Source organism: Erythranthe guttata, chromosome 5 (assembly GCF_056151865.1).
Source record: "Erythranthe guttata isolate IM_541 chromosome 5, IM_541, whole genome shotgun sequence".
Lineage (NCBI taxonomy): Eukaryota > Viridiplantae > Streptophyta > Magnoliopsida > Lamiales > Phrymaceae > Erythranthe > Erythranthe guttata.
In genome coordinates, this window is record NC_142537.1 from 5,184,592 (window position 1) to 5,197,979 (window position 13,388).

General features: G+C 34.3%; 1 protein-coding gene and 1 long non-coding RNA gene across 3 annotated transcripts; one reads left to right on the top strand and one right to left on the bottom strand.

Moving 5' to 3' along the window:
• The first annotated feature begins 372 nt into the window (after positions 1 to 372).
• LOC105962427 (subtilisin-like protease) lies at positions 373 to 2,826 on the top strand. The gene has a single exon (XM_012986735.2). The coding sequence runs from the start codon at positions 505 to 507 to the stop codon at positions 2,704 to 2,706; it is 2,202 nt and encodes a 733-aa protein (XP_012842189.2). The 5' UTR covers positions 373 to 504; the 3' UTR covers positions 2,707 to 2,826.
• A 5,869-nt stretch (positions 2,827 to 8,695) lies between these two features.
• On the bottom strand, positions 8,696 to 10,612 carry LOC105952374 (uncharacterized). 2 transcript variants are annotated; one of them, XR_016031386.1, is made up of 5 exons: positions 10,273 to 10,612; positions 9,824 to 9,928; positions 9,202 to 9,728; positions 9,048 to 9,103; positions 8,696 to 8,893 (listed from the first exon to the last, which is right to left on the bottom strand). It is a non-coding gene; the product is annotated as an uncharacterized LOC105952374 (long non-coding RNA). The 2 variants fall into 2 exon arrangements; XR_016031385.1 differs by having other exon boundaries at positions 9,202 to 9,928.
• Between the last annotated feature and the right edge of the window lie 2,776 nt (positions 10,613 to 13,388).

The following is a 13,388-nucleotide window of genomic DNA, read 5'->3' on the forward strand; positions in this document are numbered from 1 at the left end:
TTTTGAAATAATATCCCGTGCATCGCACAGGGAAAAGATGCTAGTAAAATATAATTACAGAATAAGTTTGTGTTATGATTATTATGATAATCCTTATGATTATGTTTTAAATAGTTACTAATCTTTGATTCAAATTATATTCATGTAATATAATAAAATATTTGAGATAGTGTATTTCATTCAAATTCAAACGTTTGACTCTAGTATTGAAACTACTTCCTTAATAGGAGCAGAAGGAATCAATGTATAATCAAAATTATAGAGATCAGATATGATTACACTAATATATTGGAAGAAATCCATGAATGGAAACAAATAAAATAATTTTGTAGGTTTGACTCGGAAACTTTATTGGACTAATTGTATTGTAATCTCGTCCAAATTAGAAAATATACACTATTTCCACAATCTTCAAATTCTTCTCTCCATCAACGTATACATATACATATTTATCTATATATACATACATGTATAGATACATCTTCAAGAATCATTCCATCAAATATGGGTTTCATCACTACTTCATTTCTATTTCTCATCTGCATACTCAATTTTCATCAATTTCTCAAAGCAGAAAAGCTCGATGTATACATCGTCCACGTCGATCCTTCACATTCCGACGATCTCGACACGTTTTACGATTCATTCTTGCCGACGATTACCAATGTAGCTGCCGGCTCAACCAATAGTACTACCGACCGGCCGAGAATACTGCACCGCTACCGCCACGTATTTTCCGGTTTCGCCGCCAAATTATCCGCAGCCGATGTCGAAGCAATGCGGCTTAAGAAGGGTTTCGTCTCGGCCCGGCCCGAAAGGGTGTTGCGTCTGCTCACCACGCGTTCTCCCAGTTTCTTGGGGTTGAACCAAAACACGGGCTTATGGAAAAAATCGAACTACGGCAAGGGCATCATCATCGGCATGGTGGATATCGGGGTCGAGCCCAGCCACCCGTCCTTCGGCGACGCGGGGATGCCGCCGCCGCCTGCGAAATGGAAGGGCGAATGTCAGTTCCGCGCCGGCAAGGGGGCATGCAACAACAAGCTGATCGGAGCTAGATTCCTCGTCCCTGAAATTTCGCCACTGACCAACAATTTAGGCCACGGCACACACACCTCCGGCACCGCCGCCGGAAACTTCGTCGCGGGCGCCGCATTCTTCGGCAACGCCAATGGCACCGCCTCCGGAGTCGCGCCGCTAGCTCACCTGGCAGTGTACCAAGTGTGCAACGACAGCGGCTGCCCGGATAGTGCCATCGCCGCCGCCATCGATGCCGCCATCGACGACGGCGTCGACATACTCTCGATGTCCCTCGGAGGGCAGGTTCACCCCCGCTTCGCCGACGATGTTCTCGCGGTCGGCGCTTACAGGGCCATGGAGAGGGGTATTATCGTCAGCGCGGCCGCCGGTAATGCCGGCGGGTCCAGTAGTGTGACTAACGAGGCCCCGTGGTTTATGACAGTCGGAGCCAGCACCACCGACCGGAGAATAACCGTCACCGCGGTTCTCGGAAACGGCGAGCAAATAGACGGAGAAACCGGCAAGGGTTTCCCCTCTATCGAAAAGTTAGAACTTGTTTACCCTCGAGCTTGTTTTGGTCAGTTGGACCCCAATATTAGAGGAAAGATAGTTGTGTGCGACAGGTTTCTAGTCGATGGAATCGTGTCCGGAAAAACGGTAAAAGCTTATGGTGGGGCCGCTGTGATTATATTAAACTCCAAAAATCAAGGTGACACCATTTTCGATGAACCGAACGTTCTTCCAGCAATGCAAGTCGGTTATGTAGATGGCCGCAAGATAATTGACTATTTGGTTTCGACTCCAAATGCCACGGCCGCATTGCTGTTTAAAGGAGATGTTATAGGTAACAATCAGGCTCCAGTTGTGGGTCAGTTTTCCTCAAGGGGTCCTAGTCAGGCCACTCCAGGTATTTTGAAGCCGGATATTATTGGTCCTGGAGTTAACATTCTTGCAGCTTGGCCCGTTTCTCTCGAAAACCAAACCAACACAAAGTCCACATTCAACATAATCTCGGGTACATCAATGTCGTGCCCGCATCTTAGTGGGGTCGCAGCATTGCTCAAAAGCGCGCATCCTGATTGGTCACCTGCAGCCATCAAGTCCGCAATTATGACCACGGCGGATCAAGTGAACATCAAAGGCAATCCGATCGAGGATGAACAATTGCATACCGCCGATGTCTTTTCTATTGGTTCGGGCCATGTTAATCCTACACGGGCAAATGATCCGGGCTTGGTTTATGATATCTCGCCAGACGATTATATCCCTTATTTGTGTGGCTTGAACTACACGAACCAAGAAGTCGGTATCATTGTTGGGCGTAAGGTGGATTGCGCGAAAGTTAACAGCATTCCCGAAGCTCGATTGAATTATCCCTCGTTTTCGATTGTACTAACGGGACCGACTAATCAATTTTTCGCGACTACGAGAACATTGACAAACGTCGGTAAGCCTAATTCATCGTATCACGTTGAGATTGGTTCGACGGCTGAGGGTGTTTTCGTGGAAGTGAAACCTGAGGTACTCTTCTTTCAAAAGTTGGGCGATAAACTGAGCTACAATGTAACGTTCACCGTAATAAGAAGTACCAGAAAGGTGACGAATACTACTACTCAAAGTCAAGGATTTATTACGTGGACTTCTGCCGACTACTCTGTTAGAAGTCCCATAGCATTTGTATTTTAATTTTCATTATTTTTAATTATTAATTTTTCGGAGATGGATGACATTTTTCTTAATAAAAATCAATAAGGAGTTCAACTTTTATCTAATTTTTTTTTTTTTTTTTTTTTTTTTTTTTTTGAATTGATGCTTCTGGTGAAGTTTATTACACTGCATGGACAGTAAAAATGGTTGTTGGGCTCGATATTTAAATTAAATTGTTGATACTCAGTCTTAACTCCATACAATAAGGGCCCTTTTGGTTGGAAGGTTAGTATAGATAGCTATGGATGAGATATGGTACACTTGACTAAATTGTTGATTCACAGTGAGTAATCCATTATTTGGTTTGAGTTATGGGGGAGAAACTAATAATACCTGCATTAATAATATCATGTTTGGTTTGGGTGGTAACACAGTTTTCTATGAATTTGTTAGGTAAATTACTGGTTTGCCCCTTTTGATACATATATTGACTAACTGTTTGAAATTCATCCAGATTGAGAAGAATAGAGGTGAGAAGGGAGGATTTATGTCGCTGCAGTCAATAATTTTTGGAATATCATTTTCCATAGTTTTGTTTGGTTCCTAAAGAAAACGGTCTGAAAAATATCAAGGAAACGAAAATAACAAACAAACGGCGATGAACATATTTTGTTCATCGTTATAATTATCACAGATTTCCATTAAAAAGAAAAACAGAAAACTTTCACACATTAAAAATAAAAATAAATAATTAAATAAAGAAATAAAAATATTAAAAAAAAAAGAAAAAGAAAAAATAAATTGTGAATTAATAATGGAGAAATTCTCCACCAGATTGCTGGCAAGAGTGGAAATCTATCAAGACCAAGTTGGGCAATTGGAGACGAGAATAAACTCATCTCTAATTAGGTGGTGGAGAATGGTGTTGGGCTCATGACTTCTCAAGTAGATGAACGATTGTGAGGTTTTTTGCGGCGGTGGAGAGGTTGCTGGTGGTGGTTGACAGTGTTGAGGGTCTGGTGGTGATGAAGGCGGCAGCGATTGGCGGCGTCGAGGGTTTGGTGGTGGTGATGAAGGCGGCAGCGATTGGCGGCGTCGAGGGTCTGGTCGTGGTGATGAAAGCGGCAGCGATTGGCGGCGTCGATTGTGCTCATTGATAACTCGAACCGCAGGAGATTTTACCTGAAAAAAACTAGGGCACGGTGGAAGAGAGAAGAAGATGAAGAATGTACTATTTATACCTATTAATTTTGTAATTGATGTGTTTTCTAAGGCTATTTTCGACATTTCACACGGCCAGCTAAAAGGGATACAATACCTGATAATTAGTCAAGCCAATTTTGGCTTGACTGCTAATAATTCAAATGGGAGATTAAAACGGTGGGCCCATCAATCAAGGATGGGTTCGTCAACTGAACCAAACATTGTACACAATGGTACAACAAATCCCATCCCTTGTAATACCCCAAACCAAAAAGGCCCTAAAGGGATAAGTAGCAAGACCCCCCTCATCTAAATAAATGAGTTAAGAAAACCCCCTCCAAAAAATAATTAGAGAAAACCCCCTTACCTAATATTTTACCGAAATATTATTTAATAATTCCCAAACCACCCTTATTACTCCTAACCCATGCCGTTACAGACCCAGCCCCGACCTCCAACCCCTGCCGCCGTTGACGAAGCAGCCTCCCCCACCGCCGCCGATCATAAACTCGCCGCCGCCGATGTCGTCCTCCGACAACGAGAGCCACGATAAAAATTTCTACACTTCACAAGGCTCGTCTCTGAGCAACGGGTCTGCTACCGGCGGCGATTTTGGGTGGAAGATTGCGATGGGTCTGCTACCGACGGCGTATGTGTGCGTGGATGGTGATGGTAATGATGGTTGTGGCGGCGGTTTTGAGTGGAGGATTGCGATGGCTCTGTTGGTGGCGGCGGTTTTGGGTGGAGGATTGCGATGGGTCTGCTGGCGGCGGCGGTTTTGGGTGGAAGATTGCGATGGGTCTGCTGGCGGTGGCGTATGTGTGTGTGGTAGTGATGGTTATGACGGCGTTTTTTGGATGTTGGGTTGGTGGGAGTGTGGCAGAAGAGCATTAAGGCTTAATCGACTATGTTCAGTAGTCGATTAAGGTTAATCAACTATGTTCAGTAGTCGATTAAGGCTTAATCGACTATGTTCAGTAGTCGATTAAGGTTAACCGACTCTAGTTGTTAATTTTTTTTTTTGATTTTTTGTTTATTGATTTCAATGTATAAATCAATTACAATATTTGTATATTTTTTTTAAATATAATTGTTTTTTTTTAATTGTGATTTGTTATTTTTAATGGTTAAATTTTTAATCGACTATCCATTAATAAACCTGATAGAGAAAAAAAATTAAAAAAATCAAAAAAAAATTAAAAACAAAATTAGAAATAAAAAATATTAAAAAATAAAGAATTTTCTTAATTGACTATGAAGCATAGTCGATTTAAGACTAATCGACTATGCGTCATAGTCGATTAAAAAAATGGAAAAAAAAAATAAAAATTTCGAGGAGCGCGTGGCCCAATGATGAGGTGGCGGGCGGGGGTAAAACTGGAAACATAATGGCTGAAATTGGAACATGGGCTTTTCTCAAATGATCTAAAATATTTTGGGCTTATCCCCTTTAAAAAAAGTAATGGGGGTTATGTCAAAGAGCCCCTACAATAAAACTAAATTATTTCATGTTTATTTAAATCGATCAAGTCTGGTTCTGACGATAGGCAAAGTATGCTTAGGGCTTCCAATTTATTTAATTAAATTTATAATATATAGTTATTGGAAACTCTAGTTCTTAAATAGAAGACGTTAAATCAACGATTGTTACATATTTTAAGAAATTTTCAAATCGTTGGGGCCTGATTTGAATTTATTTGAATTCCTAATATACAAATCCAAATTTTTTAATTAGTGTTTGATAGAAATTTTCATTGTAATCTGGAAGAAAAAAATGATTTCACTAATTTTGATAAGTAATTTTAAAGTTCATATGATACAATCCTAACAAGCTCAAAGATGAAGAATTGGAAGAAGCGCAACGTACGAGTTTAAAGAGGCTATTCAAGTTTTCCTTGGAGAAAAAAGCCTTGAATCGACTATTTGAGATGTCAATGGTTTGGAATTGGAAGAAAAGAAAGAGAAGAATTCGTTGGACAAGTCAAATTCCATGTATTATTCTGGCAGAGTTTACCTTTCTAGTTATAATTCTCGCATCTAACGTCCATTTAAACTGATTCAAAATGATTCGAAGAGATAACTGAAAGATCTACAACTTTTATGTTTTGAGCGAAGAGATATTCGAAGTGGAACAGTGGCGAAATTGAGCTTTAAGTGCATGCCCGTGTACAATCCAATGGCTACGCGAGTTTAGAAGGGTGATCTAAAAGTCGACTTGAAGATCAAGTTACTTAATTTAATTATGCACGTTTTTAATTTAGGATTTATTATGTTTTTATTATTTTAGATTCTTTTATGGTTAGGATTTGCTTATTTATAAGTTTCCTTATTATATATTAGGTAGGAGTCCTTGTCCTTGTGAAAAATGAGTGTTTTTAGATCTTGTAAATATGTTGCCAATTTAGCTTATTTTATTGGACGAATTTTAATGAATATTTGAGTATTTTGAGAGATCAATTCTCCTTCGCTGTTTTTACAAGTAGATTCTTGTAATTTTCTTAGCGCCATAATATTGGTTTCTAGTTCTTTATAACCACGGGGTCAATATTCCATCTTGATAATAATGGTTTCTAGCTCTTTATAGCTATGTGGTCATTATTCCTTGCTTCCGCCAATCTGAATCCTCGTTTCTTTGGATGTTTCGATCTTGCTTCCGCGTAACGTATTTGGGTCCTGTAACAAGTTCTACGGTCAGTTGGTATCAGTGCCAACATCCAAAACAGGTTTTACCTATCTTTATTTTTTGTTGTGTCTTCTAGTATATCTCATCTTTTCTTGTGTTGTGTTATTTAGAGTTTTCGTCAAAAAAAAATACAAAAAAAATTCGAATTTTTATTTTTTGTTTAGATTTCTTTCCAGCCAAGTTAGGATTTGTTCGTGTAAAAAAAAAAAGACAAAAAAGTAAAATAAATAAATAAAAAATAAAAATCAAATTCGATTTTTTTTTTAGTTTTTTGAGTTCTTAGAGTCTAAGTTAGGTTTTGTTAGTGTCATTAAAAATAAAAAAGGAAAAAAAAATTGCTTTGATCATGTCCGAGAAGGCCGGTTATAAAGGATGAAGAATTGGGCAGCGTAGGATGTCGCCAATGGATAAACGCTTCTAGGAACTACAAGATCAGATGGAAGGAATTGTTACCTAAGTTCTACGGTTGGTGAACATCACGCCGTACGTATGGCCCTCGAACATGTTGATCTCTGCGTAGTTCCTTTAGTTGGGTAACAATTAGATATTTTGGAGAAAAAATTGTAAACACCGAAATTTGCTACGTAAAATTGACTGAAAATGGTAAAATATATAGTGGGAAATGGCTCAAACTCTCTCTCTCTCTCTCTCTCTCTCTCTATAAATATATATATATATATATATATATATATATATATATATATATATATATATATATATATATATATATATATATATACTTGAGTAGGGGTACTATCGTCATATATTGGAAAAAATGTAAGGTGATGGGGATTTTTGTATTTATGTGTAGTACATGGGGTATATGATACAAAGTTTATAGTACATGGGTGTTTTTGTTTTTAACCCTAATAATTAATAATATATAACACAATTTCCAAACAATTAATACACACACACCATTAACGTGTAACAAGACGATACTAAGAGTCCGTTTGGCTAAGCTTATTTAAAACATCTGATAAGATGTTTTAGGAGCTGATAAGCTCTTAGGTCTTATTTTAATTTTTTTTAAGGTGTTTGGATATGTAGATTATAAGTTAATATTAGTTCTTAGAAGTTGTTTGGGTATTTGGAAATAAAAGGTCAGTTTATCGCTATAATGACAAAAAAGTACATGACACCATTATAACTGTTGAAGTTATTTGACTCAAATACTTTTATTCCTAAAATATTATTATAATATTTATAAATTAATTTGACACATAAAAATAATAATATAAAATTAATATATTAATATAAAATAAAGGTTGTAAAATAAATGTAATTTTTTTATAGATAAAATAAATATAATTTATTATTGAGATAATAAGAATATTCGTGTGTTTTATATACATATAAAATATAAATAGAGACCAATTTTTTCTTACAATTATTTCGATAATTATATTTTAACTAATTATTAATCTTGATTACAAGAATACATTGTTTTGATAAAATATAAATGTTATTAGTATTTGTGTAATATAATAAAGTATTTGAGGGAAATTTTATATTTTGACTGTTTTAATAAATAATCAAATAAGATCTTAAAGAAAAAAGGTGGGGTGGATGTACTTTCCTAAAAATATCTTATAAGCTCACTAACAGTTTATTTTTGGAAAAAATAAGATCTTTTCTAATTTTTTTACCAAACTCTTTTAAAGAGCTTATAAGCTCTTAAACATCTTATATATCACTGCTAGGCCAAAATGCATTTCAGGTGACGAATATGTGCGACGAAACAAGCTCATTTGTGACGAAAAATCAAGATTTGCGACGAATTGTTTGCGACAAAAATGATGGAAAAAACCGTCAAAAAAGTGGCTGTCGCAATTTATGCGACGAAAAATATAAAACGTCGCACAGTTTGCGACGTTTTAATAGAATCGTCGCAAAAATTCAATTTTTTCATTAACATATATATGGCGACGACACTAACAATATCGTCGCAAACTTTGTCCTCAATTTGCGACTAAAATAAAACGTCGCAACTTATGGCTGTACATTTGCGACGAAAAGACAATAAAAAGTCGCAAATATTTTATCTGATTATTTTTCTTTTCCTGTTGATTTCATTTGTTTAATGGTTAATTAATCTGTAATTATAAACAATTCTAATAAAATCAAATACACAGAGGTACATAACTAAAAAATTATATCCACTATATTAAAATATATTAAAATTCACAATTAAGTTAAATCATTCAAACATGAAATTTAAATTACAGAAAATGTTTATGTAGTAGCATTACAAAGAGAACTTCATACTTATTTTCTCCTTCATTTTCATTATACTTAGTTGCCGTGACAGGGCGATCTTGTTGCATGATCATTTTCAATCTGTTGGAAACATAGAGATCACATAGTTAGGTATTCAAATATCCAATCCTTAAAAATTCATACATTATCCTTAAATATTATAGTATCAGTTAATAAGCATTAATATGAAGAAATAATATGGAAAAACGAATTGCTAAAAAAAAGCAGTAAGAACCTTGAACGGCTTGTTATCTGGCCTGAAGCTAATTCCAAGAACATATTTTGGTTAAACTGAAAATCAAAACAAGAAAGTGATCAGTGAAAGATAAGTAGCTATTAAAAAATATAAAAATATATATACCCAAAAATACTTTGGATTATGTATTTACCCAAAAATCCTTTCTCTAAAAATATATGGTTCTATGTGGCGATGAGCATATAGCCCTGTTTTCTTACGGTCTTTACAAAACCTGAAAATAATACTTAAAACCTACAAAAAAAATGCTATCAAAATACAAGATTTTAGTCCACGGAGCTTTAGCAAACATCTCACATTTAGATATTTTATTTGAATTCAGTATATGTTATATAAAAGCATCTTAAAGAATCACACAATATATACGAGATGGCTAAAGGGAATGCAATGAAAAGAGACATAAACTTCCACCGATCTTTAGACCTAATAACCAGGAAACTTACATTAGTTGCACCTGCTATAGAATTGATGTATGCTTGCTGGTTATTTTTAGTGAATTAAGCTTGTCCAGTCATATAGGAGAAAACCATAAAAAAGATAAAAGAACTATAATTTGAATTCATAATGTCATCAAACATCCTTACGAAGACAAAAAACTGAAAGTTTATACACTTGCGGATTGAAATTTGTCACCGCATCCATATTAAACCATCTTCATTACTAGCAAAAAGAAAAACACCAAATGTTTCACAAAAACAAGCAAAAAAACCATCAACTTTAGAAAGGAAAATAAAAATCAAGAGAAACAGAATTACCTTGCCCGAGTTCCCTTTTCATCAAGACATCCTTCTTTAGCCTTATTTATCAGATCTTCCCACATCTAAGACACAACGGTGGCGCAATTTTTCCAAGAAAATTCACTAAACAATAACTTTTTAATTTCAGAAGAAAAACAAATGTTTTTTTAAATGAAAGTAAATAATCTATGTTTTATTAAAAAGTTAAAACACATAATTATGCTTATTAAACAAAACATGCTCATTTTTAGAACCTAGATATATATACCCAACAATTAAAGTAGTCTGTTAACTTCAATGATAATTACATACATATATATTCAAATAAAAGTGATCTCTCTTGAAAAGATGTATATTGGTGTTACTTTTCAAATTTTATTTTAAATCTCAATTTTATAAAATTCAGATTGAAGAAAAAGACAAGGTATAAATCTCAAACCCGATTTAATGGAGCGTGAATTTTATACCTCTCTAATGATTTTCAACAGCGGCAACGGAATCTTGTGGTAGCGACGGTGTGAGCTGGTGGTGGTAGCGACGGCGTGAGCTGATGGTGGTAACGACGGCGTGAGCTGGTGGTGGCATCGAAGTCAAAAGATAGTTGAGGCAACGTCTCTCCGCCGCGGTGCTGGCAGCGTATCTCGGTCGCGGTGGTGATGTCCATCTCCCCGTCGTTGAAGGATGAAAACAAAGGGGAAATCTGAAATCGTCGGCCGCTCCAGGAAGAAAGAGTGTGGAGGAGAAGAGGAATAGAGGGTTAAGGCACGATGTTTAATAAATAAATTGGGTGTTCTGATTATAAATAAATAAAAATTAATAACTTGCGACGTTTTACATTGAATGTCCCAACGTTTTTCATTTTATGCACACAAATTGCGACGCTATTTCTCAAATCGTCGCAACAATTTTTTGTTATGCAAATAATAATTTAAAATCATTGCGACGACAATAACTAAAAGTCGCAAATATATTAAATAAAAATAATAATTGCGACGTTTTTAACACAAACGTCGCCATATTATGCGACGATTTATTTTTTTCGTCGCAAATGTCCAAAAAATTATTTAACCTGCTCTAGTGCGACGATATTTGCGACGTATTTTATAATAGTCGCAATTGTATTTGTGGATTCTCATTTTTTTCCAATTTTGCGACTTTTTTTTCTGAAAAACGTCGCAAAATTGCAACATTTCCAATTTAGTCGCAGAAAAAACGTCGCCTGAAATGCATTTTGGCCTAGTGATAAGACGTTTTTAGGAGCTTATAAGCTTAGCCAATCAAGCTCTTATAGAAATTGAATTTTTTTTATAACTGATATTATAAATTACAAGCATTTTTTAGAATTCAGACCCACGACACGACTACCAAATATAGTAACAAAAAAATATAAATGAGACTGAATTAAATTGATTTTTAATAAAAAAATAAGTTATGATTAATAATATAATATATCTTATATATAAAAGAAAGAAATGCAAGGACAACCTGAAGAAACCCTAATTGCATTTCTTTAATTTTTTATTTTTAATATTTTTTATGTACTAATTTTCTAGCTATATATAAAAGAAAGAAACGCTGGGACAACCCTAAAAAACCCTAATTGCATTTCTTTAATTATTTATTTTTAATATTTTTTATGTACTAATTTTCTAGCTATATTTTTCATAAATTATCAAAATTGACACGGAACAGTAAAGAATCCCTCCGGTGTCAATCTTCTATTTTTCATCAATATATCTCAAATCTTAAGAGAAAAAGATAGAAATTCGATTTGTCAAATCTTAACCCATTTTTTTGGATTACAAATCTTACTGCGTAAAAAAACGAGTAAACTGCAAAAAATACCCCTGTGTAATTTGCAAATAGCAAAAACCCTCTGTGACAAATAAACTAGCAAAAACTCTCCTGTGAAATTTAGTCAAAGGCAAACCCCCCCCCCCCAGTTGACTTCAGCGTGGGTCACTCGCGGGTTGCGCGACTGGTAGTAGGTTTTTGGACGTGAAATGACGAAATTGTCCCTAAAAATGTATTTATATGTATATATATTATATGTATATATATTTTCCTTTTCATTTGATTTTTTAGAAATTAATATATTGTTAAAAAATAAGAAATAACTAAATTTAAAAATTATTAAAAATTTGTTAATCAAATTAAGTATAGATTTTTTTAAATATATAATAACGGAATTTAAATTTTCTTTTGATGTAGCGATAATTTAAAATATATACAAAAACTATTTGATAATAAAAAAAAAATTAAAGACCCTATTGTAAATTTATAATTAAGATATAACAAAAATAAAATAATTAAAATATTTAAAAAGTATAAGAATTTATTAATTGCAGAATCCCGGGGGTATTTGTGTCTTTTTATATGAAGTCAACACTCAAATGATAAATGGGCCAAGTGTGCTATTTAGAGATTACAAAGGAGTACTTTTTGCAGTTTACTCCGTAAAAAACTAATGTTATATAAACTAGGGTTAAATACAAAAACACCCCCGTACTATGGTCTTTGTATCATATACCCCCTGTACTACGCATAAATACAAAACCCCCCTCACATTACATTTTTTTTCAAAATATGACGAAAATACCCCTACTCAAGCAAATATATATATTACCATTTTCAGTCAATTTTACGTGGAAAATTTTGGTACTTATATTTTTTTTATCTCCAAAACATCTAATTCTTAGAATTTTTTAATTTTCGGAATAAAACCTTTTATTTTTGTCATTTTGAGTTTCTTCATTTTTTTTCTTATATTTCTTCTGGTAGTTCAAACATCCTAAGATTACAAACATCTTTAATGTCATATTATTGTTGAGAATTTGAACTACTGAAAGACATCAAAGAAAAAAATAGGAAGAAATTCAAAATGACAAAAATAAAAGGTTTTGTTCAGAAAATAACAAAAATATCTAAGTAATTAAATGTTTTGAAGAAAAAAATAAAAATATCAAAATTTTCCAAGTAAAATTGATCAAAAATGTCAAAAAAAATTTAGTGGAAAATGGATCAAACAAACCTTTTATTTATAGGCATATTAGGGGTATTTTCGTCAGATTTTGAAAAAAATATAACAACATGGGGGTTTTCGTATTTATGTGTAATACATGGGGGTAAATGATACAAAGTCTATAGTACAGGGGTGTTTTGTATTTAATCCTATAAAATATGAATAGTACTACTTTCTTAAATTTTACTATGTTAGTATATTATATTTATTTTATTATGTATTAAATTAATCATTTTTTTCACTTTTAAAATACGATCCCGTGCATCGCACGGGAAAAAAATTGCTAGTTAGTAAATAATTGAATAGTAATATAACGAGGGTTTATTGTATTTACCGTTGTTCGAATGATATATGTAATTTTGGATAATGAAAGCCCAAGGATAGGATATCCAAGGATTTATGTATTTTCACTTTTGGATAATGAAAGCACAAGGATAGGATATCCAACCCCAAGCACAAAAGCCTTGACCAATTGCACTGAGCTCAACCCAATAAAATGTTGACAAATAGGGATGAGAATTTGACCTGCTCTGATGGATCCTCGTCTCACTTTGATTTGAA